Genomic DNA, 24,154 nt, shown 5'->3' with positions numbered 1-24,154 from the left:
CTGCAGTACCGTGTGTGCTGCTGTAAATGACTGAGCTGCCTGAAAGATTTCTGGCAGTAGGAGCAGGTGTAAGGCTTGGCCCCGCTGTGGATGCGGATGTGCTGGGCCAGGTAGCTGGAGTTGGCGAATGACTTGGCGCAGTGAGGACACTTGTGAGGTTTGGCCTCTGTGTGCGACTTGGAGTGGATCTGCATATCAGACTTACTGAAGAAGGTCGCCGCACACATCCGGCACCTACAGGCGGAGAGACACAGAAATGGGAGGGGGAATGGGGAAGGTGGGGGAGGTGGGGGGGCAGGATGGAAGAACACGAGGGAAGAAAAAGGATACATATACAGAAGAGGAGATACAAGAAAACAAGAGAAGATGAGATAGGGGGAAAATAAGGAGAGGGTGGTGGAAGGAGAGAGGAAAATGAAGCAATGACCCACAGAGAGAAATAAGACGTGACAAAAAAAAAAAGTGCAAAGAAAAATGAATAATGAAAGAGAGATCGATGAAGACAGAAGTTGGTTCAGTCAAATGTAAGGGACATGTAAACACAGGGAAAGATGTCAAGGGAGATATCAGTGAAAATTGAAGGGGAAAGGCACATAGATACTATAAAAAGTGAAAGAGCAGGACACAAGAGTGCTAGAGAGATCACAACTGAAAGAGCATGCTATATAAAGACAAAGAGGACAGTAGAGGGCAGGTTCATGTCCAGTGTGTGCAGAGAGCATCTATGAAGCGCTGATGTATTTGTATGTCAAATACATTGAGAGAAGGAATCAACTGTCCACTACAAAGCAGGCATGTTCTGCCACAACATGCAGTGAAGTGTGTTTAGAAGAGGTGTCTGGGTGTGTGTCAGATGCTCATATCCAGCAGCGCCTACTTCATCTATAAAAGCTCAACATCTCTATGCTGATTTCGACAGGACACAGAGGAACAGGTGTGCTTGCATTCCACAGCTAGAGCAAGGAGAAATGGGGACACACAGCAGGTGTTGCTTGCATTTTTTTTTTTTTTCGGTACCGTACCTGTATGTCTTAGTGCTATCTTTTGGGCCACGGTCTTCATCCTCATTAGACAGGTCATATGGGTCTCCACCGTGATGCTGCAAAGATGTCACCTATCAGAAATAAAATTCTAACTTATCTGATCATCTTTTTATATTACAGATTTACATCTATATTTTCCTACCTGGCCGCCAGATGTGAGATGAGCCAGTATCAGCGTTTCATTTCCTGGTCCACCCACAGGACCAACCCTGGGCACTGTTGTCTTCTTCTTTCTGCCTCGTTTTGAGGGCGCCGGCATCACAACAACATGGGATGTCCCATCCCCTTCCTTTTTGTCTACAACAAGATCATAAGCAGTGTGTTGAGAGGAGAGAAACCTTTGCTAAAAACTAATGTGCCGTGCGGAAAGTCTCGTATTTTAAATCCTAAAAATGAGGATTTGAGTTTCCCTTCTCCACTACTAACAAGGTACAATAAGATACAATAAGATTCCTTTCTGTGGGCAGGCAGAACAAAATTGTGAATGTGATAGTTGCCCTTATATGTTATTAGTATTGGAGGTGTGAAAAGCAGCCATGCGCTTAGCTATACTTGCCCTGGTGGGTACTATCTCTTCCTGTCATTGTGATATAGCAGTCTGTAAAAGAGTATCTCAAAATGGTGAATATGGATTCCTAGAAAAAAGCTCAAAAATAAAAACACATACTGATATTTTATGGGCAAGCTGTGACATGTGGAAGATATTTCTGGTTTTAATTTGAGGGGTAGAAACATAAGTTACTAACAAAGCCTGGATAAGAAATTAGATTATTTGCTCTTAATTCTCTGCTTCTTTTGCTTTGTTCCTCCTGAGATCAATATGTGCTTTGAACTCTGAGAGCGAGCTAAAGAAAATCAGATTTTATTTTCTCTCTCATAGCCAGGGCCTAATGAAAAGGACACTCGGAAAAACAACACTCAGAAAAGCCAACAGGTCTCATCATGTTCAAACTCTCTAAAACAGAATTAAATGTAGCAAATCAGATTTTATCAGCTCAGTTTTTCTGGTGCCCTGTTTAAATCTATAACTTTGTACTTTTTTTTTTTTTAATGAAGCCCAGTCCTGGTGAAACAAAGCTCTAGCAAAGCTCTTACTATTTTTCCATTTTAGAAAACATATATTAGATACTTAATACAGTATGTGTGTCATTATGTGTATTTCACCTGGAGAATGGAGTGCTGAGACAATCATAGTTGTTGCTGGATGACCAGAGACAAACGACTGAGAGGAGGTGGGAGAGACCAGCGTTCCCTGAGGAGTCGTGATGACCAGACCCGCTGCACCAAACAAGGCGGACGGAAACAGCAAGAGACACAAAAAGGAAAATAATCACACTTTACTAAAGAGACTTCAGGCAGTGCAAAATCCAAGAATTCAAAGGTGATAATTGTGGACAGTTTTCTTCACAAGTTTACAGTTTGAGATGATCAATGCCCTTGAAGATCAGGAGTTTCTCAGGACTTTGATGATGTTCAGTTTCAAAGGTGTATTACCAACATGTTATGTGCTTAAGTGTTAACATGGTGCTACAGAAGAGTTTGATAGCACGATGCTACTGTTACATTATTTGAGGAAAGCCCTGAGGATGCAGCATAAGTTTGACACAGACAGGGGCTCATTCTTCTGGCAAAGTTTGCTCTCAGCCCACAGTGCTGCTATGTAACGGCAACTTCAATTTGAAATCATCAACTAAATAATTTAATATACCGCTCTTATTATATTGTTCAGAACTAAACTTAAGGGATCGTAGTCCAACCTAAACCTTTAGTCTCGTTCTGTTTTGAAATCATCCTTGATCTTTAGATGTTACGTCAAATGTATCGCGAAATAAACAAAAACAGTCTCAAAAAACACCCAGAGGCTTCCCCCGTGCGGAAACAGACTCACCTGCTGTCATGATGCCTGTGGAGGGGACAGGCAGCACCGTGATGTTCTGGGTGCTGTGAGGAGGGTGGAGGTGTGTCGCATTCCCAGCCTGGCCGCCTCCATCTGTCTTGGCCCCAGGAGTGGGGATGGTGAGAAGAGCTGTTTGGTAGTGGGATGCAGAGGAAGGAGCGAAGGAAGCATTCTTTTCTTGTTGCTCTTTCACCTTGTTCAGGAACATGGCATTTTCAATCTGTCAGGAGAGAGGAGATTCTGTTAGTTTTTGATTCAACCAAAAAAATACGTATTCTCCAGGTGTTGCCCAGTCTTACCTGTCCTGGCACAGTGGGGACGGGAGACCAGAAATATGATGAATTAAAATGAGAATCTTCCATCATTTCTGCAATGACACAAAAACAGCAATAATTAAACACAGAAATGCCAACTATACAAATACACAACCAAAAGGACACAGGACAAAGCAGATAAGGGCACAATCCAACTGAGACCAAAAGAGTAATATCACATGAAGTCTAACTTTATATCATTATATATGCTGTAGCTTATTGTGTTGATGTGGTGGACAATATATTGAAAAAACCTTTTAGTATAAGGCAATATAATTCAACAGCACCACACACTACAGCTGCCGAAATGCCCATAAAGTTGAATCAGCACGTCTCTAAAACAGTTTCAACAAAAACTGAGCATTATAACCTTCATGAAGGTTGGATTTATAGCAAAGCTGTTGTATTAGACCGCATTAGTTTGAGCTCGGTATACCTGATAAACTGGCAACTGAGCACATGTGGTCTACATTAACACTACAAAAATGCAACACATCACAACTGGGATGATTTAAAAATAGTAATGAATACTTAAGTGGCCTATTACTTTGCAGTATAATGGGATAAGACCTAAATGACACCAGTGATTTCCTGCAACTACGACCATATGCTAAATTTCCCTCCTGGAGATCAATAAAGTCTGTCTTATAAATACTGGAATAATGTCTTATTCTTAAGGGCTTATTCCTAGAATATTACATGGCCCCAGGTTTGCTGAGAGGTAACTGTATTAAGCGCTAATTAATTTAGCAATAGGCACCTTGTAAGCAAAATATCAGCTGGAATAATGAAAGTTGTATTTTAACACAAGGCCATTCTTTAAGATTCAAGATCAGGTAATAAAGCTGAACCCACCTCAAGGTCCTTTTCACCATTAGTTGATATTGAGCTTTGTTGGTGCATATTCCCTGACAGAATTTTTACACCAGATATTTTGACTTGTCAAAGAAGTAAAAGCACAATAACATTAACAATGGCTCTGTACAATTCAAATGTCTCAGTGAGACATGTCAGTGTGACAGTGAGCAACAAACCGGGACCCCCGAAACTGAAGCAGCCATTAACGTGTGATTTTGCTACTGTGACATGTCAAAAAGTCTTCTGTGAAGTCCTATTGATCCAATTACCGCAAACTAAATACCCCACAGTGAAACTGGTGTTTTGAGGGCCCTTGAAGGTGTGGGGCTCTTGAGGCAGTTGCTGTTAAAGCAGCCTTTGGCCCAGGCAGCTCTATGGGATCGTACTGATAACAGTCCAATTAAAAAATAAATAAACAGATTAAGCGAGGTACAGTATCTCATAAAACGAATTATAAAGATTAAATAGCTAACTAATAAGACGAGTCATGACGGAAAGAGAAAGACCACCCGTACTGTTAGAAAAACAGAAATGACATGTTGGTCTCTGAGGTTGAGCTTGTCTTTAGCTCAATACGGTCGTAATTTCATAAATGTGTATTAGACATTGTCCTCCTGGATTGTTTATAGCATCGATTAAGTGATGTAATGGTCAACTTTCACTGGACTTTACCTGTAAGGTATAGTGTTCACGGGTTTGAGCGCGAACATACAGTAACTGCCTAGGATTTTTGTGGTATTTACAGCAGATCCAGCTACGTAGCTATAAGTTGGTTCAGAAGAGGCAAAACTAAACAGCAAATGTCGCTAACTTCAATGAAACCCGACAAATCCGATATATGTAATGTTTACAGTAAGATAGCTCAACAGCAGGAATCCATTTGGGCTCCTTGCATGTTGTGGTTAATCAGGCCCGACGTGCTGATTAACACACAGTTAGCAGACAGCACAGTGTGTCTGTAGTGCCCTCCTGCTTGGGAAAATAACAAGCAAAGCAAAAAAAAAAAAAAAAAAAAAAAAAAAAAAAAGGATAAAAAAAACTGAAGCGAAGAGAAAAAAACCAATAGACCATCCTCACAGACTTCCGGCTGTGGAGACGGGCGGAGAGGCGGCAGCAGAGTCGTGCAAAATCTACCAAAAACACTACAGACTGCATGGAGAATAGTGGCGTTTACCGGTTCCGACGGCTCCGTCTCCCTCCCCGGAACTCCCGTGAGCCGGGACGGTTCGGACACAGTTTCCAAATCTGTCCAAATTCCTGCAAACCACTCAAGTTTTTTTTTTCTCCTCTTCGCCTTTTTTTTTTTTTTTTTTTTTTTTTTTTAGATTTTTTTTCCCCCTCCGGTTAAGCAGCTGCCTCGTCTGAGCTTCACTTCCTCCGGATAAGGTCGTCAGACAAAAGGAGTCTGTGTTTTGATGTCACTTCCTCTAACTGAGGGACAGACAGTTCATTTTTTAAAACGTAGACCTATAAAATATAACGTGTCCTCCGTCAGCTGGTTGGTTGATGTTCTTACAACAGCGGCGGAAAAAAACACAAATCTGCACGGATATGAGTGTTTGTTTGTGTTTACATTTTAACATTTGAGTTTCAAGTTATGGGGGGAGAAGGCCATTAATGATGCGTTCATGCGCTATCGGAAATAACAGTATCCATGTGGTGTCGGGGGTTGGAAATTTCCTATAAATTGGTCCCTAAAGGATTTGATACTTTGTCACACATAAAGCCAACTGAATATCTTTGGACTATTTCTCGGACAAAAACAAGATATTTAATGATGTCACCTTGGTTGGTGGGAAATTATAACGGGGATGTGCACTATTTTCTGCCATTTTATAGACAAAACGATTAATTTAAAAAAAGATTCTTCAGATCAACCAATAATGAAAATAATCGTTTGTTGTATTATTATTATTATTATTATTATTATTATTATTATTATTATTATTATCTCATTTATAGCTTCGAGACTAAAAAATACAAGCTGAAACACTAGTGTTTGAAGGCAGCACGGCTCCGCTGTTTCAGTCCTCCAGTGGTCACTTGTAAGGCCACTTTGGGAGTCTGTGAATAAACCAAATCAAATATTTAACCCTCCAAAACACCATCATGTCGTCGTTAATAAATGGATGTGAAACGGTGCAGGTGCGGCCCAATATGTACAGTTCAATTTATTATTAATAGTTTTCAAGGCAGTACCTTGAATGTTCACATGGTGGCGCTGTAAGAACAGTTATACATGTGTAAAGTATCGTCAACATCCGGCGACACGTCTTCCCAGCACACCGCCGAGCTGTGTGATATATCTTTATTTATTTAAACCTCTCCAGACCTTTCATGTAAAGACGATGTCGTATGTTTGACACTCGCCGACAAGTTGAGAGTCAGTCAGGCAGATTAAAGTGAAATTAACCCGCCGAGGTTTAGACGAGCCAAGTGCCGCAAATGGGGGAGGTGAGGAAGCTGCAGAAGAAGTTGAGACAGATTGAGAATCTGGAAATAAAAATTAGTCTCACCCCAGAGGAGAGATTCAAGGTACAGAAACACTTCATCTGCCTTTTTATTTTTCATGTGATCTGTGTGAATTTGGCAAATCCTGAATAGATTTCCCTCAGGTGTAACAACAGGTTATGAATGACTGCACCTCAGACTTCACCACAGCACAGACTTAGTCTAAATAATAAAAAAAAAGATATTAAATATCCATCTTCTGCATGTTTGTAGAGTTGAGATTCATATTCAAACAGCAAACAGTTCATAAAGTATTACATATTGTTTACACATGTTTAAAGATGATGTTTTAATGATACTGATATATTCTGAGGAAAGTTATAAAATCAAGCCTCTTGAAACTTGCTATAACAGTGTTGGTAAAATAAATAAGTAAACGATTAACTTAATAATGATTGAATCAATGATTTGACAGCTTCTGCCTCAGGAATTCAGAAGCTCAGACTCAAGTGCATCAGAAAAAAAATAAAATAATCATCAAGAACTTGAGGAAGTCCTCAGTTTGTTAAAGGCAGTATGTGGATGTTATAAATTATGGCCATGACCTACAGCAGTGTTTTCCTTTCTGTACCGACCTTACATCCCTAATTGGAGACAAGAAAATAAATGCACACTGTAGTGTCCCACGCATTTACAGCTCAACATCATCTGGTGCTGATGGTGAGAGGTACTGGTGTAGTGCTTAGAATGACCTTGAATACGTTTGTGAATTTCCTGTCTGAACAAAGTATCATGAAATTAAACCAGAAAATGGTTTAAAAACAAAAACAATTTCGCTATAAAAATCATAAATGCACTATTAAAAATAGAGAGATTTTACATGCTGCGATTTTCAGCAATTGCTCTCGACTACAGTGCTCCAAAAACTCCTCTGATGGAGCTTTCAAGAAGAAATACTCAACTCCCGCCATAAAGAGCACAAAACACACTAGACACATCAAAGCTAACTATTTTGCACAAAATTACACACTAACACAGGAGTGCACAGACAGCCAAATGCATCTAAACACAAACGGCACCCTTCCCTCTCACTGCCCAATCAAAACTAGCTAACCTCCTCCCTAGTCTTCAGGTAACCACTTGCGGTGGGTACTTATGCACTTACAGCCCGATGGGACGACCAGACAAGAGAACCGGTGACCGTCTGATCCACAGATGTGCCCCCGAGACAACCGCTCCAAGCACATTCACTACCAAACTATAAATCCCCCCCAAACAAATTTCTAAAGGGAACAGGCCCTACAATCTAACCAGGGAGTGAGCTCCGAATAGACAAAATCAGATGTGCAATGGACAGCCTGTACTTACATGTGCCCAAAAAACCCAGAGTACCTACAACCTGGCAGAAAACTCCTCAACACACAAATCACTGCATCATGCAACTTACCAGTCTACTACAAACTCTGGACATGTGCTACCGACACACCAGAGACAAGTTCCACTGATTACACACCAAGGCAACTCCACCTGCACTGAGAAGAGAAAGTGGAAAAATACACTACTCCTACCAAAAGCCGGCAAACAAACAAACAAACAAACAAACAAACAAAAAAGATTGTACTAGCCCCCATTTGTTACAGCCCAGCTCTTAGACTGCACAAAAAGATGGGAGACACACAGGTATACTAAATAACAAACTAATTTATTTTCAGCAAAATGATCAAAATAAGCACAAAAAGTAGATGGGAGGAATCTGTAAGGTCAGTCATGTAGGAAGTGGGTGAGTGCCAAAGAAACCCCCTCGCTACAGAGGTGTGTTGTGAGGAGAGCTGCCCGCATCTGACTGCTGCTGCTCCGCTTATATGCCACACTGGGCCCAGGTGTGTCCCATGATGCTGATTAAGGCCTTCAATTGGTCTGCAGCCCTGAATACAAGTGCAGCCACAGCAGGAAACCAAGCAGACCACATTTGCATTTCCACAAAGTTAGGAGACTCACAAATAGTGGTGGAACATACTTTAACTAAGTACATTTACTGTCAAGTTCGGTACTGTAGTACAGTTTTATGGTACTTAAAGTTAACTTGAGTATTTCTATTTTCTGATATTTTTTGTTGAGGGAAACACTGCACTTAGTTCTTTACTACATTTACCTGACATAGTTACTTGTATCGTTTCAGATTAAGATTTTAAATACAAAACGAGTTCATAAATAATAATCTGAAATGCATTAATGTAGATTAAATTCATTAATCGAGCCAGCAGTATAGGAAGTAGCTATAATTAGCTCAGACCAAAGGAAAATGGCGCTGACACAGGTGCATGCATCAATAATGATAATTCAATAATATAATAACACATGGACAGGGGTTAACGGAGTACTTTTACTTATGGTACTTTTCCTTAAAACACATTTCCTGACAATACTTCTATAAAATACTTTTCTCCAGGACTCCCTTTGAGGTCTTGCTACTTTCACTTACTACTTACTTGCCACTTTACTTTACCACAGATACCCTGACTTTTAGTCTCCAGTATAGATAAATCCCCTTAAACACTGGTAGAGTCTTTCTTTTAAACACTTCCTGCCCGGTTAATGTCCATATCTTGTCAAATTCCACGACCCCAGTTTCAGTCTCTAAACCCAAGCTGACATAACGGTGATAATACAAGCAGGATTACTTCAGAAAGCTCTGCCAGAAAAACAAACAAGCATTATACTGACCCTCAGTATTATTAGTACTTGATAAGTAAAGTGAGTTAAAAAAAAACAAACAGTTGTACAATTGGTGCACTATTCCTTTAACACAGGAAACAGCCAGTTGATATAGAGTTGACATTCCTAATTCACTCATTCATGCATATTTCATAACTCACAATCAGGCAGGAGTATAGCGTATGTTGCCAGTTGCAGCCTAATAAATCAAGACAGACTGAGCGTGTTGTTTGTGCATATAAACAACTTGTGGATTTAGTAGCTTGGTTTACAACCAATCTCGTGCCTTCTTCCCCCTCAGATCTCCAGGAAGGCGGAGCTGCGTTCCAGATTGGCTGAGCTTCAGCTGCAGCTTTCTGGCCCGCAGCAAACTCTGGGGATTGTGGGAGACGGAAAAAAGGAGAAGATGAAAAGACAAGTGTAAGGAAGTGAGGGAGAGATACCAGCAAGAGGGGTGGGTTGGGGTGGGTTGGGGTGGATTGGGGTGGGGGGGCGCAGATGGAGAGAAACATAATTCTTCAAAAGCAACAACATTCACTTTGAAGCCTTTGATCTTTTTGTATGTCTATCCAAACATACTGGAGGTCAAATTCTGTCATGCTTTAGGAAAATGGGAACTTTCTACTGTTCATAATGTGTCACGTAAACATCACTCAAGGATGTCATTCTCCCTATTAAAGTTCTGCGAGGTCTATGAGCAGATTACTGAAATCAGGAATGTGAGAATATCAACATCAAACTGAATGAAACACTTATTCTTTCTAATACACAGACCAGGAGCTCATTAAGAACTAGTGTTTTTGTTTGTATGGGACTTAGAGATCTTCTACAGGTACGCTCGCTGTCACAGAGGATACCGTGTGCAGTTTGCATTTTGATTATTCATTCAGCTCTTGCTTTCTGCATTGGCACAGGGTGGATGCTCCTGGGGCCCCTCCATCACAAACGCCTCCAGCCTCCAAGATCCTTAAGGGAGAAGAGGAGTCCAAAGCTCAAGCAACGCCAGCGCCGGCTGCCAGGCAGAGGGAGACAGGAGGGAAGGCAGAGATGCGCAGACAGCAGGAAAGGACAACACCAGCCAAGGTGTCACATCACAGCCGAGACGAGTCAGGAGGCTGTCCAGACTTGGACAAGGAGCAGCAACTGCGACAGGAAGGTGGGATAATTAAGAAAAGTGGCTGAAGAGATTGTTATTACAATTTATCACAGGCTGTTAAAAGCACAAATGCATTGCCTTCATTTGCTATTAACATCTAAAATCAGATTATACATGTATGCCCTGAGGAGTCCTAACAAGCCCATGTGGCTGCCAGTATGAAAAACCAACAGGCTGCATTTGCTTCCCTGAAGACAGGGCCTACGTTTTGCATCCTTGGAGCTAAATTAGCCCCAAACTTCGCAGTGGCAGACTAATCCATATTGAAGAACTGTGTAGATTAACAGGCCGGGGTGCTGATGAGTCAACATCGCTAATTGCACAAATCATTTCTTTCACAGAAGCTGAATTTACATCCCTCAAAGCGTCTTGGGAGAAGACAAAGTTTCGCTTGAGGCTGTTAGAGGGTCACAATGACATAGTCACCTGTGTGGTTGCCGTTGACAACCTGGTGGTTTCTGGAAGGTAAAGTAGCAAAGAAGCCCTGATTTGCATAATGGATGTGCAAAGTGAACATTTCACCTAATTTATCACTTAATATGCTTCCGCTCTTTCCCTCGCTGTCTGACATGTATTTGTTTTTCTTCACCCGCCCCGATCGCTCGTTTCAATTCTCTTGCGGTTCATGTCAAACGCCTTTTAACTTTGCTTGTTTTCGCCGCCTTCTTTCACTCGCTGTGACCTCTCTTCCATCTTCCCGAATCCTCTCTTTCTCACTCCGTCAAACTTTATCCTCCAAGCCGAGATACGACGGTGAAGGTGTGGCACGTTCCCACGGCAACAGAGCACAAGAACCTGGGGGGTCACACGGGTGGAGTTACCTGTCTGTCTGCACCTCCCCCCGAGTACTGCAAGAGATTGGGTGAGGACACACGCACACACACACACACACACACACACACACACACACACACATCCACAGCCGACTGCAGCTGAGTAATGCCTGTGTCCTGCGGTCTGGTAATTATAGGAGCAGTTCATCAGATCAACCCCAGCGAGAGATAACCTCACTAGACACTTTAGAGAGTTCACTGTCTGTCTGAAGCAGGCAGCCTTCCATCACTTGAACTCGGACGGCCTCTCTCGCTCTCCTCCTACACCCTCCACACCTGATTCCCCAACTTAAAATACCAAGTCTAGAAGGGCCGTGCATAAAGCAGCTCAGTCGAACTACAGTCACACTGTACTCACTGGCTAATTATTTGTTCCTTTTTTCTTTTTTCTTTTTTTTTAAATTCTGTCTGTTCCCACTTTACATCTCTCTCGCAAGCTGCCTCTTTTTTTTCAATGTGTGCATCATGGCCTATTTACAGCTTCCTCTCAGCTTAATCTTTTTGTCCTCACCTCTCTGTCTCTCTTTTGTCTGCGTTTGCCCCCTCGTCAGCCTGGTCCCTGTCTTTGTCCGACAAGGAGCGGTTTATTTTGAGTGGCTCGGCAGACTGCTACGTGAAGATCTGGGCCCTGAGCATTGGTATGCTTAACCACACAGACATGCACACAGAGATATGTAAATATATATATTAAAGTTGAAGGCGCCTGAGGGCTCTGTTTGAGAAACGTGTGTGAGTGAGTCGTAATCAATGTGTGCCTGCTTGACTGGTGGTCTGTGTCTTGTCAATTAAATTAGTGTTTTCCCGTTACCTTCAGGGCAATGTGTTAAGTCTATCTACACCTTCAACGCTGTGACTGCTCTCTGCTTTGTGCCAGAGGAAGACGGCTACATCATCACTGGATCAGGTGTGTGTTTGTGTGGCAAGTAGTCACATATGGAAAAACGAAGATGGAGTTGTCATATCACATCCTACTTGTATGTGACGTCTATTTCTGTACGCGTATTTGCTTTGGAGCAGAGATGCAGACGCATACTTATATGAATGCATTGTTTTATACCAGTGTGTGAGTATCTTATATGCCTACTAATAATGCAGACAGAGTCTGACACAGTGGTATCATCTGCCAGTGAGTTAGTGAGTGTAGCAGAGGTCTATCAGGGTGAATCGGAGAGATGGAGGCAAACAGTTTAGGCAGTCAGGCTCAGGTGGGTCGACCGTGACCAACAATAATGACTGCCAGCCGCCTGTCAGCACATGTTAACCTCACACTCCGTCATCCCGCAGATGGAGGGAAAGTTCAAGCCTGGAGCTGGCACTCTTTCGAAAACTGCCAGTCAATCAACGCTCACCAGGAAGCAGTCACCTCCATCCAGGTGGGTGGGTCACTCACATGACACACTGACCACCCTGAGGATGCTCAAGCTGTTTGTTCATTTTCAGCCTATTTAAAAAAACAAAAAACGCAATGACTGACACAAAAACATGCTAATGTTTCTCCCTCTGTAAAAGCTGTCCAAAGTAGCTTTAGAAGTCTTGATTACTAATTTGTGAAAAAGCCTCTTCTCTGGAAATCAGACGGCTATATTTCGACACTCGTTTCCTCACACAAGATTTCCTTGTTTATGCTTTCAAATGGAAATCAAAGATATTTGTTGGGAGGTAAGCTCGGCCAATTTTAGAGCGCATACTGTACGTATTTTGAGCAAAAAGGCTTTTTATGAATATTGAAATCCACAGCTGCATATGCACATTTTTTTCAATTTGCACTCATCAAAATGTGCCTGAAGCATTAAAGCGTAGCGCATCATTGTCATCCTCTTTGTTGTTTATCATGCAAAGCACACAATCCATTTATATCCAACAGCGGCACAGAAACGTACATTTTGAAAGTGTCCGTACACTTCTTACCCATTCACACAAACATACACATTCTCTCTCTCCCTTTTGCTCTCTCTCTCTCACGCGCACACACACACACACAGACTCACATCACCATGACAACCGTGTCTCTTGTGCCCTCCACAGTCTCAGGGTCCGCTGGTGTTCAGTGGCTCGGCCGAGGGAGGGGTGTCTGTGTGGGAGAACCGGTGTTCGAATAAAGACCCCCTGAGGCTGCTGCACCACTGGAGCGGCCAGGTGACAGGCTGCGGTGGGGGGTCGGGTGGGCGTCTGACCCTCAGCCCGCGGGGAGACAGAGTGTTCCTGGCTTACGGTCAAGCCTGGCTCAAGATCCTACACTGGAGGATCGGTGAGCCCTGGAATGGGATGGGCAGAGTGTGTTTGTGTTTGTGTGTGTGTGTGTTCGATACGGGGGAAAAAAAGGACTGAAAAGGGAAAGTAGATGTGGGAACATTTGCATAATCCTTCCACCTAACATCTGTTCAATTATCACAGGAACGACATCCAGACTGACCAATCACAGCAGCATCACCGGGGTAACAGATTGTGTCCACCAGACAGGAGGTCTCCTAATTGGCTCCTGCTATGATCTGGCGAATGGAGACAGCACGCTAAATTGTGAGTCACAGAGTAAACCATGTGCAACCAGAAGTTACTCACTCCACTCTGAGAGCGTGACAGCACGATAAGGACTTAAGACAAAATCGAAACCACTTTGTTTTCCTCTGTTGACCTCCATTCCCTTCATCTCCCGCTCCATCTCCTACCTCCAGTATTCTCTCTGCCTCAGTGCCGGTACCTGGCCTCCCTGACCTGGCCTGAAGCTCCCAGAATCCTCTGCTTTGCAGCGTGGACCACGGGAAGCGGAGACCACCGGTGGGTCACCGGAGGTCGCAATCTCATCGTATGGGAGCAGCTTCCCAGCTCCGGGAAGCAGAGGTGGGCACAACACCTGTTGACACAACTCACAAAGTCTGAACTGCTCAGTTATATTCCAAATGTGAATATTCATAATTTCTTACCTCTTTCCTGGAGGTATACTGAGAAGTACCTGAGTGTGACACACTCTATTGATAAAAGGTGTTTAATTAATTGCGGTGTAAATGTTACAGAGGTGATGTCACAGTGAAGAGAGACAGTCGACTGGACTCCTGCTCGCTGGAATCAGAGGAGGACACGGAGGATGACGAGGAGACTGATGGTACATAAACACACAATATCACACACGCTCAGGTCTTTATTTATTGACTCACATGCTCAATGACCAACCGTGGAATTGCAGATTACACTGACATGTTAATTTCATACGATGCATGTAGAATCCAATCCCTCTGACCTCCTTGTCAAATTTAGATTACGGAGATGATGATGATGACAACGCTGAAGGAGGAGACAGCCGGTCTGACGGCATGGAAGACGGAGGGTCCGGCTCGTGGTTGCGCTGTGTTCTCCAGTGAGTTTCTCACGCGGAGGACACCACGGCCTGCAGCCATGAGGAGGAAATGAGAGGGAGGGAGCGTAGTGACAGCGAAGGAGGGTGGAGGGGAGTGAAGTGTGACAGACTGAGTGTCAGTGTCGGAGGGGGAGCATATGGATGGAGAAAGTGTGTGTGTGTCTGCGTGTGTGCGTGGGTATGTGTGAGTGATAGGCAGATTGTTTTCTATGTAAATATTATTTCCACACACAATAAAGCTGTCACACTGTGACTCTCACCTCCAAATTTGCATTTTTTGTTGTCTTCTTTTTTTATTTCAATCTGACCGTGCCTCTTCTTGAAACACCAGTTCAGCGCCCCGCTCTGCCGGTGCAACCTGTGTAAATGAATGTAAATTCAATTTTATTCCATCTTTATTCCCCTTGTTCCTTCCTTCCTCCTCCTCCTCCTCCTCCTCTTTGCTGTCTATTTTTCTGTCTCTTTCTCTCTGGGGTGTCCTTGCTGTTTTTGTAAACATAATTGAAGAGTTTCGTCTTCTTTTTTCTTTTCTTTTTTCTTTTTTTTTAACCTCTCGCCTCCAAAATGAGCTTATTAATGTCCTCAGTATCATTTCTGTTTGCCTCGTCAAATTCATTTCTTTTCCTCTGCGTCCATTTAATTGAACCCATTTAAAAAAAACACACACACACACACATAATTAGCATTTAAATCTCTTTCCTACAGTCTCTTGCCCTCCCTACATCGCTCTCTCTCCCCTCTCTTACTCTAGCAGACTCGACATGTCTCAGTCGCTAAGGCAACCGATGCTTTTTTTCTCACTTGCTCTCTGTATCTCCCCCTTTCTCTCTGTCTCCCTCTCTCATTCCCTCTCTCCACTGCCAGAGGTAGGCATGATAACTGATATGTGTCGGAGTGCGTGTGTGTCTGTGTCTGTCTCCCGGCGTCTCTTGTGTGTCTCTAAGTGACATTTCTGTGGCATTTAGGCAGTAGTTGAAGATAGGAAGTTACCTCTCTCTGCTCAAAGTGCCGTATAGAGTATTGGCTCCGTGCATGATGCCGCTAATGATGATTAATGTGCTGTGCTCAGGTGTGTGCACTGTAAGTGTGTGTGAGATAGCAGAACAGACAATGAGTGTGCACTTCTGGGTGTTTTTGCATGCAGATGCGGATTGTATAAACATGTGGTGCATAATTGAGCGTTAAATTTAAAAGCCCATGGGAGCCTGTGTAGGTTTTTTTTTGTTTGAAAAAGGTGACAGAGTTGGCTTTCTGCCAATACTATTGCAGGTCTCTGTGTTTACATGCTTTTTATCTGAGAAAATGAAAAAAGAAAAAAACTGGACCCTCCCCCTTTCTCTCGCTCTCTCTTCCCTCTCTTGCCCCTCTGTCTTATCTTACAGAGAGAGATGATCGGAGGAGCGGAGTCTCAGTGAACAGAGCGAAGCGATGGAGAGATGGTAAGATGGATAGTTTCTGAGGTGAAGGAGAGATGTATGGGGTGCAGATGCATAAAATGTCAGTCTGAGTGATGGCTGGAACGGGGCTAAATGTCCGAGCTGTTGAGGTCGTGCAGAGCGCCTGTGGACAGTAAATTTTCTCAGATAACTTCTCTGTCACTCCACCACCTCTCATTCTTTCTCCTCCACCTCTCCTCCAGCTCCATCTCTCCTGTCGCACGACCGACTGCCCTCGTCTCCCTCCTCCTGGTTGCTCTGGTGACACAGCCCTCCACCTGTAATCGTGACGACACCGAGGGCGAGGAGCAGGTGGATGCCCTGTCAGTCCAGCTGTCCGTCACCGCCCAGGTCACACCCACCCCTCTGTGGGCGGTGGTCTGGGGTCCCACGCAGCCGCTGGAGGATGAGACTTACCACTTCCTCTCCAGCCAGGAAACTGACCCCCTTCACCAGCATGGGAACCAGCAGGAGGCCAGCACCGCCACATCCGAGGACTGGCCTTATCCTGATGCAAGCATGCAGCCCCGAGAGGAGACGCCGCTGGAGTCCAAGGAGCAGGAGGGAGTGGAGGATGGAGGGACGGAGGCGGAGGAGACAGAGCCTGAGGAAGGTGGGCATCAAGAGATGCACATGAAGGATTTCTAAATAAAGGTGGCCATGAGCTGCAGTTCATGTGAACACACACACATGCCAGGAGTCCTCCAGGGAATTAGCTGTCACCGGGGTGAAGGCTGACACCCTGCTGTGTGCAGCCGGCTGAGTCTGTGGCGGGGAATGCCTAATAAAGTTCTCATCACTCACAGGGAGGAATTGGCCGTCAAACGGCGAGATGCAGGGAAGACGTCATCGGATTGGTGTTATAGTTGGAGGCCAGAGTCTTGCACATTCAATTTCATGTTTCAGCTGGCTTCATTGATTTCTTCTTTTGTTCTGGATACAATTATAAATAGTCACGCTCTAAGATTAGTAACTGCATGAGTATGTGTGTGTGTGTGTGTGTGTGTGTGTGTGTTTACAGTGGACCCTCAGTTCTACGTCACCGTGACCATCTCCTCGCTGCTCATCCTGATGGCAGTCGTCATTATAGCCAAACTCTGGTAGGAACCAAATCTCTCCTCCAAACTCTTGTGTGTCTGTGTGTATGGCCACATAAATATAAAGTGGGAATTACTGAGTGAATGATCAGCAAACTTTCCCTATATGAGCTGGACACTTCCCAATGCAGGAAGACATTGTTGATTCTACAGATTAAAACACTGCAGGGTTTTTCTATGGTAAAAGTTCTGGACAGAGCCACTTCTAAAATTTGAAAATGCACACACAACGAGGTGCAGATCAGTGTGAGTTTCAGTAAGAGATGCTTCCTTTAATATGGCGAATATTTTGTCTTTCTAAATTGAGCATTTTTAAGACTTACAGGGTTTAATTAGGTGCTTAATCTGAAACCATTTTGTATACCCCCTGAATTACATTTGTTTTGAAAAGTGGGTGTCTTTGACAATAATGGATAATTACAGATATTCTAATTAAAGCAGGAATGTAAAACTGTAGAAGGACTTAGAGGCGGGTTCCCAACCTGTGGGGACACAAGGTAAACCTGAGGGGTCGCGAGGTAATAGGAAAGCAAAAGAAAGCAAACGTATTTCTGTTACGCAAAATTTGGATTTTTTTCTTAGTTTAATCTTTTTTTTCTTGTTAATTACTTGATATTTGAACCTCCTCAGACCTCTAAAACAGACTAAATTAGAAGGACGAATCATCCTTGGCTTGACCTGGTTATTATTCGTAGGCATATGGGAACAGTGAAGAGGGGTTGCATGTAAACATAGTTCAGTTTTGACTGGTCAAAAACCACTGACATAGAACTTAATCAGGGCTGTCCATTAGTGTTAAGAAATTGGAGTATAACTGGGTATTTGCTATTTTGTACTGAGAAGTGGAGATTTGCCCCTTTTTACCCAGTGATGGGTCAAGATGAAAATGTATGGATGTGCGCGTTTCAGTGAAAACCTGAGACCCTGATGGATGCAGATGTGTTTGCATGTGCATGTCTGTCTGTCTGTCCGTCTGTGTGTCTGTCTGTCTGCGTGTGTGCCTGCTACCCATGGTTACACAAAGGGTCTACAGTACACTTCCCCTACAGTGAGAGCTGAGTAATTGCTTACTAATGACTTTATTAACAACACTTGTGTTCCTGAAAGTCACAGTTGGCACAGATGTGTCATTTAGTGCCATTAAAGTTGCAATGATTAAACATTCGCTTCATCCATTAGGCTGGGAGGGGAAGCAAAAACAGATCTGTTGGCTCATAGGCGTGAGCACTAACATAGCCTTGTTGGTTTCTATGTGTTTTAACAGTCCACTGGCCATTAAAGCTCTCACAGCATGTAAACAGGGTGGGGTGAGTTGGGGTACGGTGTGTGTGTGTGTGTGTGTGTGTGTGGGGGGGTTTGTATATGTTACATTTTCAGGTCTGGTAGGAAGTGTTTGCTGTACACATGGCCATTAGCTGGAAATGGGGAGTCATCTCTGTGATGTAGTGGAGCACTTCCACGCTTTGCTGATCAAACCAATAACACCTAGTTTATTTGACCACTGGGACTCCTCTCTTCCCGTATCTCACACTCTGCTTCCTCATCTCTCTTTTTTTTTTTTTTTTTTTGGTCAATCTCCTTGTCATTCTCACCCATTTCTACTTTTACTCCCCTCCTCCTCGCTGTAATTCTCTTATCTGCTCATCTTACCCACATTTCTATTGTATCATAATTTTTCATTTCATTGCCTGAATCCGTATAATTTGTTCTCCTTCATATCCTTTTTTCATACTCTCTCTTAATCTCAATTTTGCTCCCACACTCCTACATCATCTCCCCTAACTCTCACCCTCCCTCCCTCCTCCTCCCACTTGGGCCTCCATCCCCTTTGCCTCACAGGGAGTCTTTTTCTTTTTTTTCTTCCTTTCTCTGAATATCCGTGTTCCTTCTCTTCCTTCAGGTTCTTCACTTACTTCCAGTTATCGTTATTGCTTTGCTCTAACGCAGCCTGTCTTTGCACAGCCGGAATACTCCTCTTATCTCCGTCACCAGTCTCCTATCTCTCCCAGCACCGCCAGTCCGGCTGCAGATCCACAGATAATCCTCCAGCTTGCCGTGAGCTGATACACGATAAGCCCCCTGTTCTCTCTGTTCCTGAGACTGGCCTTCGCTGTTGTTTCGATAAGTTACTTCACAAGCCCCCGCCGTGGAGGGGGAAAAAAAAAAAACCCACGCTGCCGGTGGATCCAAAGTGGCCTTTTATTCAGAATTGAGAATTGTAGGGATCGAGACTGGAGAAATGGCAGCAGCCCCCTCTCTATAGACTGGCTCGTGCCTCAGTGTCATAAATGTGTAAATAACGCCATGTGTTAGATGGAGGGAGCGCCACGAAGTGAACGGGAGGGGGCGGGGGTACAGATGGACTGAAATGATAGCCTATAGTGGAAATTGGCCACCGTCCAGTTCATTATGAGTATAGAAGAGCGGCATATGTGCTCAGTGATTTTCCCAGCCCTAAAATTGTCAGTGTGGCTAATGTTATCAAGCGTGACTGTGTTTGTGTGTTTGTGTTTGTGTTTGTGTGTGTGTGTGTGTGTGTGTGTGTGTGTGTGTGAATATGGGGAGAGGAAGTCAGCCAGAAGAGGACAGGTGTTATTGAGGGAAGATGAGGGTGCCGGGTGGCTTTTATGGCAGTGAGAACAGCTTTGTTGTGCGTCTCAAGTATTCTTAAGAGCCCGAACCTGTGACTCTCCGCGGCGTCTTCGCCATAACTCACTCTCCTCACTGAAGTAATGGCACGCTACCTCAGTGATGCGTCACCCCTAAGTCCATTTCTTCACCTTGCTGCATCCTTTGCACCTCACCTCTTCTGACCTCCCCCTCTCCTCCCATCCCACCGTGGCAGTCTCCTTCCCCATTTCTCGCTCTGCCTCCCTCTCCTCTCTGACAGCGTTTTAATGAGTCCGATGAGTGCACTAATTCTCTCTCACACTGGCAGTGTAATGTGTTCGCTGATGCTAAATGGCTCTGCTGTTCTTGATGCTCTCTGACTATGTTTCTCTGCCCCCCCCCGTCTTTTGTCTTTCTTCTGCTGTTTTTCCATATCTGATTCTCTGTATGTCTCCCTTCATCTCTACCCCTCCCTCTATCATTTCCTGCTATCTGTCTCTCCCTCTCTAACCTTATTTTACTGTAATCTGTCTCATTCAAAACTTTCTTTTTTTGTCCTTTGATCTAAATTTCTATTCCTGTCCCTCTTCTCCTTTGTCTCTCTTTTCCTTAATTCCCATCTTTTTCTTTTTCTCATCCCTCTTTCTTTTTCCTCTTGTCTGTCTCCCTCTTCACTTCCCTTTTCTTCACACTCTATCCTTCTCTCCATCCTCCACATTTACATGTCTTCATTCCTTTCTTCTTCTCTTTTCCCAATTTCTTGCCTCATTCCACCCCCACCCCTCCACCCCTCCCTCTCTCTCCATCTATCCATCTATCCGACTGACTATCCTTCTCTCCCAGTTACGATCGCAGCTGTTCCCAGCATCCGCCCCCGCTTTCCCGTGGCGTGGCACCCCCTCTCTCCCTCGCGCTCCCTCGTTCCCTCGCTTCGGAGGACAGTCGGCAGACGTTGCACAGCACCTCCTCCTCCTTCACCGACAGGGAGAGGTAATGAGTCGCCTCACCAGCTCTGTACAGTCTGAGAGTGTGTGTTTAAGTCTATGAGTCTGATGTGCATGTGTGAGTGCCTGTGCACCTCTGGATTCAACTTTGCTTCTTTGTGTGTGTGTGTGTGTGTGTGTGTGTGTGTGTGTGTGTGTGTGTGTGTGTGGCAGCCTCATCACATTGTGTGCCTTGTAAGGATGTACATGGAGTGTAACTGGACAGTGGTGCTATCCTCTGTGGAGTATTCAGGCCTGGAGTGTTGCTTCTGCCTTACGATGTATCAGTGTTTTAAACTCTCTCTTTGGATGAGTCATCGTGGGCCTGTTAAAAGGCGCCCAGCCCCCGTCCGTGAAATGATGCTTTTATTCGAGGATATTTAAAGTTAATCTCAATCAGGATAATTATAGAGCTGTACTCCAGTGCTCCTTCTCACCCCCTCCTCCTCCTCCTCCTCCTCCTCCCCCTCCCATCAGCTTTTCCTCCACCTTCCTCCTCTTCCTCCTTCTCTTCCCCCTGCCGCCCGCTCAGTCCCCTGTGATGCAGCTTTCCGTTTGCGTGTGCACCACTTTTCCAGCTTCAGGCCTCTTTGCTCCACTTCTCTCCTTCTTTCTTTCCTCCCATCACCACGGCTCCCAAGCTTCCCATAACCCTCCCTTCCACCTTTTTTTTTTCCTTCTCTTCTTTCTTACTTTCTCTTCTCTGTCTGTGTCTCTTGCTGTGTCAGGATCCCAGTTGTGAACCTCTGAGGTGACTGTTTTTCCATATGGTAAACATTTCTACGGGGCCTGAGGAAGAGCATCATACGACCAGAGGACGTGCCTGCAGTGCTGTTTTATCTTCTCTGAAACTGTGAAATGAATTCAGGGATCCCAGGTATCCAGCCATCACAAAAATCCTTGGCTTCCCTGAGGTCTAAAAATCCCAAACTCATCTCCCTGTTGCTCCCTTCTTCCTTCCTTCCTTCCTTCCTTCCTTCCTTCCTTCTTCTGTGCCGGGTGTAAATTTCTTTAATGTGTCTCTGCGTCACTGTAACCAGCTCCCTGTTTTCCTTCCTCTGTATGGCCCCGAGCTCTGCAAAAGCTACCCAACCGCGCTGCGCTTCGACCTGCCATGACTAATTCACAAACATGCAGTTAAACAGCCATGCAACATCCTATTACTCCTGAAATGCCCTACCTGTGCTTCCACAACTGTTTCCAGTGATCCAGCTGCACACGTGAAACTGTTCAGTATTAATTCTAATCCAGCAGACTGCTCTTTCATGAGGTGATGCTCAAATTCAGCTCAGTTTAGAAGGCTTGTGTGTGGCTTGTAAATGGTTAAAAAGCCATTCTCAGCATCTCCAAACACCGAATGGGGTATTTCACAAAGCTGTTTGGCACAGCTGTAGCCAAAAGGCAATGTGTTTAACATGTCACGCTCCAAAAACTGCTGTTTATTCCCAGCTTTGGGCGCCTGGAATGCAAATAGTGTGGCTTTTTTCCTCTGCAGTGTGTAGAAGAGTCTGTTTTGTTTCCGTTTTTCCTCATGATTTGTTCACTTAATTATCTGGCTGACGTTCACCTCTTTGCCAAGCCCTTGCGAGCACCCTTTGTTCCTGCTGGACTGTGTAGAGGTGTTTTAAGCGTCGAGTACTTCCACTGGTGGAGATAAAATATTCAGAATGGGAATGGGTAGAAGAAGCATTCCTGTTGAAAATCAATGATTCCCAAAGGTTGTATTTTTTTTTTCGATGATGCACAACAAAGACAGATTTATGCCTTCATGGAAATGAGAACTGTACAAGTGATCAAAAGGACTGTCGTTACCACCACAAGGAATTTTCTTTTTCCACCTGACAGCCAAGTATCGCAAATCTGGAAAACAAAACCACCATCATTTCGCCTCATATCACTTTCGAGTCACTCTTTATCAGCTGTCTTGGGTGCACCAAAGGAAAGTAGTACATCAAGGAGCGTCATTTCTGTCTCTCCAATGAATCTGCATGTATACAGTAAGAAAACCTGTGAGAGTTGCTTCAAATCTATTATTTATAAATGTCTATTTTATCTATCAGTGAGAGATGTCTTATAGAACCTTTCAAAGCCAAATGTCAGTTTGTGTTTGGCAACTTTTCTAAGCAGCTTTGAGACATGAACCCCCCCCCACCACCACTTACACACATTTCCACTACACACATAGTGCTGGTGGCATCATGCGTGGCTCGTGCAACCCTCCGGATCTCCAGTCTTGTGATTTTTAGTAGCATTCCTGTAGAAATGTGGTTTTTCTGTACCATGGAAGTTCAATAAAGATTCAACACTGGCGTTTTAGCTTTGTGCCTGTCTGTTTATTTCTGTGCATGTTGAATGAATTCCCCAGGGAAGCTGTGCGATCTGCAGTGCTTTATGGGAAGGATAAAGCTTACACTGTGCATTTTAATAGCTACCTTTGTATCCTAATCTTTTTCTCCATGAAGTGAACATTTAGTCCACCGCCTTGCATTGATTTTGAACCATGGGCTTGGCATTAAAGAGTCCTGCATGTGCCGATCATGTTTTTACTCGTGAGGAGCAGCTGAAAAGGCTGGAAAAATAAGGCGGCTGCATGTGTCTGAAGCTTTCCCTTATCTCTTTACCTCATATGGATTCCTCTCGCTTCAGAAAGATTAACAGGATGCTAAGGAAGAATTTCCTCTGTGTACAGTTTTTCAAACAAATGTCAATAAAATCAAGACGGGCACATGGGGAGAAATGCCACTCGAGTGTATTGAGATTCTCCACCATTCTGCTGCACAGCCAGTGTTTCCATCTCCTCTGGGCATTTTACTGATCAATCAAAGTAATTGATTGGCTTGGTTCCACTCGGAAGTTTTAATGGCCGTCTATAGTTATGAGACACATACAGCAGACGGCGCAGCAATCTGTAAACTGCGAACACCAATGCAGAACTTAGGTGTTGAATAACGCATGCAGAGTCATCACGGACACGCTCACTAGAATACACCACACGCGACTCACCTGCCACTTTCTCTCCAAATTACACGAACAACAGCCACTCCTGTCTCTCACAAACACTTGGAGAGGTGTACAGCTGTTAGAAATCACAGCTCCAGTCGGGTAAAAACTGTGAACTAATGTAGCTCTATCACACTGACTGAAATTAACACCACTATTTATAGAGGTGGGGAAGGAGTTTGGGGTGGGGGGGGGATCATAATTTGCCTGTCTATTTCCCTATCACTGTTGCTGCTGGTCAGCTAATTGCCGCCATTAATGTCACGTTGGATGAAAAGCGGAGAATTTAGAGAAAACAGAATCAAAAGAGTGAGAAACCGGGTGGGCATGATGAAGGCAATTTTGACTGCGTGATGGAGGTACAAGGGAGGATGGCAGGCAATTTCAACAGGCAATTTTGACACTGAAA

The 24,154-nt window shown here is 44.1% G+C and overlaps 3 protein-coding genes across 8 annotated transcripts in view; 2 read left to right on the top strand and 1 right to left on the bottom strand.

The window, feature by feature from the left end:
* The window catches only part of znf384b (zinc finger protein 384 b), an 8,819-nt gene extending 3,339 nt beyond the window's left edge, over window positions 1–5,480 (bottom strand). The window contains exons 1-7 of one of the 5 annotated variants that reach the window (XM_023426405.2): window positions 5,287–5,480; window positions 3,240–3,307; window positions 2,932–3,160; window positions 2,208–2,321; window positions 1,186–1,340; window positions 1,023–1,099; window positions 10–234 (exon numbers count right to left, since the gene is read on the bottom strand). In XM_023426405.2, coding sequence (XP_023282173.1) covers window positions 10–234; window positions 1,023–1,099; window positions 1,186–1,340; window positions 2,208–2,321; window positions 2,932–3,160; window positions 3,240–3,305 — 866 coding nt within the window. In that variant the 5' untranslated portion in view covers window positions 3,306–3,307; window positions 5,287–5,480. Of the gene's footprint in view, window positions 1–9; window positions 235–1,022; window positions 1,115–1,185; window positions 1,341–2,207; window positions 2,322–2,931; window positions 3,161–3,239; window positions 3,308–4,784; window positions 5,122–5,286 lie in introns of those variants that run through there. The other 4 variants (XM_023426403.2, XM_023426404.2, XM_087179348.1 and 1 more) reach the window with 4 other exon arrangements.
* A 747-nt stretch (window positions 5,481–6,227) lies between these two features.
* On the top strand, window positions 6,228–14,886 carry LOC111669901 (telomerase protein component 1). Of its 2 annotated transcripts, XM_023426407.2 has the most exons (13): window positions 6,293–6,647; window positions 9,580–9,698; window positions 10,193–10,434; window positions 10,776–10,899; window positions 11,175–11,296; window positions 11,819–11,905; window positions 12,082–12,171; window positions 12,552–12,640; window positions 13,293–13,515; window positions 13,662–13,784; window positions 13,940–14,105; window positions 14,279–14,367; window positions 14,520–14,886. In XM_023426407.2, the coding sequence occupies exons 1-13, from the start codon at window positions 6,558–6,560 to the stop codon at window positions 14,621–14,623; spliced, it is 1,668 nt and encodes a 555-aa protein (XP_023282175.1). In that variant the 5' UTR covers window positions 6,293–6,557; the 3' UTR covers window positions 14,624–14,886. The 2 variants fall into 2 exon arrangements, 1 of the variants encoding a protein (XP_023282175.1); XR_015438473.1 differs by lacking the exon at window positions 14,520–14,886 and having other exon boundaries at window positions 6,228–6,647; window positions 13,957–14,105.
* A 1,045-nt stretch (window positions 14,887–15,931) lies between these two features.
* pianp (PILR alpha associated neural protein) lies at window positions 15,932–23,061 on the top strand. The gene is made up of 5 exons (XM_023426432.2): window positions 15,932–16,058; window positions 16,259–16,668; window positions 17,077–17,155; window positions 20,606–20,752; window positions 21,474–23,061. Exons 1-5 carry the CDS (start codon window positions 16,048–16,050, stop codon window positions 21,493–21,495), a joined length of 669 nt encoding a protein of 222 aa, XP_023282200.1. The 5' UTR covers window positions 15,932–16,047; the 3' UTR covers window positions 21,496–23,061.
* Window positions 23,062–24,154: the final 1,093 nt, after the last annotated feature.

Source organism: Seriola lalandi, unplaced genomic scaffold (assembly GCF_002814215.2).
Source record: "Seriola lalandi dorsalis isolate HSWRI2012SDOR001 ecotype SW California unplaced genomic scaffold, Sedor1 jcf7180002054825, whole genome shotgun sequence".
In the NCBI taxonomy this organism is placed as follows: Eukaryota; Metazoa; Chordata; class Actinopteri; order Carangiformes; family Carangidae; genus Seriola; species Seriola lalandi.
This window is presented reverse-complemented; position numbering and strand designations above follow the sequence as displayed.

What these genes read in the sequence shown, in the direction of transcription:
- LOC111669901 (XM_023426407.2), top strand. Translation starts at nt 6,558, where the DNA reads ATGGGGGAGGTGAGGAAGCTGCAGAAGAAGTTGAGACAGATTGAGAAT. An exon ending in GCAGCAACTGCGACAGGAAG is followed by an intron (nt 10,435 to 10,775) that starts GTGGGATAATTA and finishes TTTCTTTCACAG; the next exon opens with AAGCTGAATTTACATCCCTC. An exon ending in CGAGTACTGCAAGAGATTGG is followed by an intron (nt 11,297 to 11,818) that starts GTGAGGACACAC and finishes CCCCCTCGTCAG; the next exon opens with CCTGGTCCCTGTCTTTGTCC.
- pianp (XM_023426432.2), top strand. An exon ending in GGAGACAGAGCCTGAGGAAG is followed by an intron (nt 16,669 to 17,076) that starts GTGGGCATCAAG and finishes GTGTGTTTACAG; the next exon opens with TGGACCCTCAGTTCTACGTC. An exon ending in GTCATTATAGCCAAACTCTG is followed by an intron (nt 17,156 to 20,605) that starts GTAGGAACCAAA and finishes CTTCTCTCCCAG; the next exon opens with TTACGATCGCAGCTGTTCCC.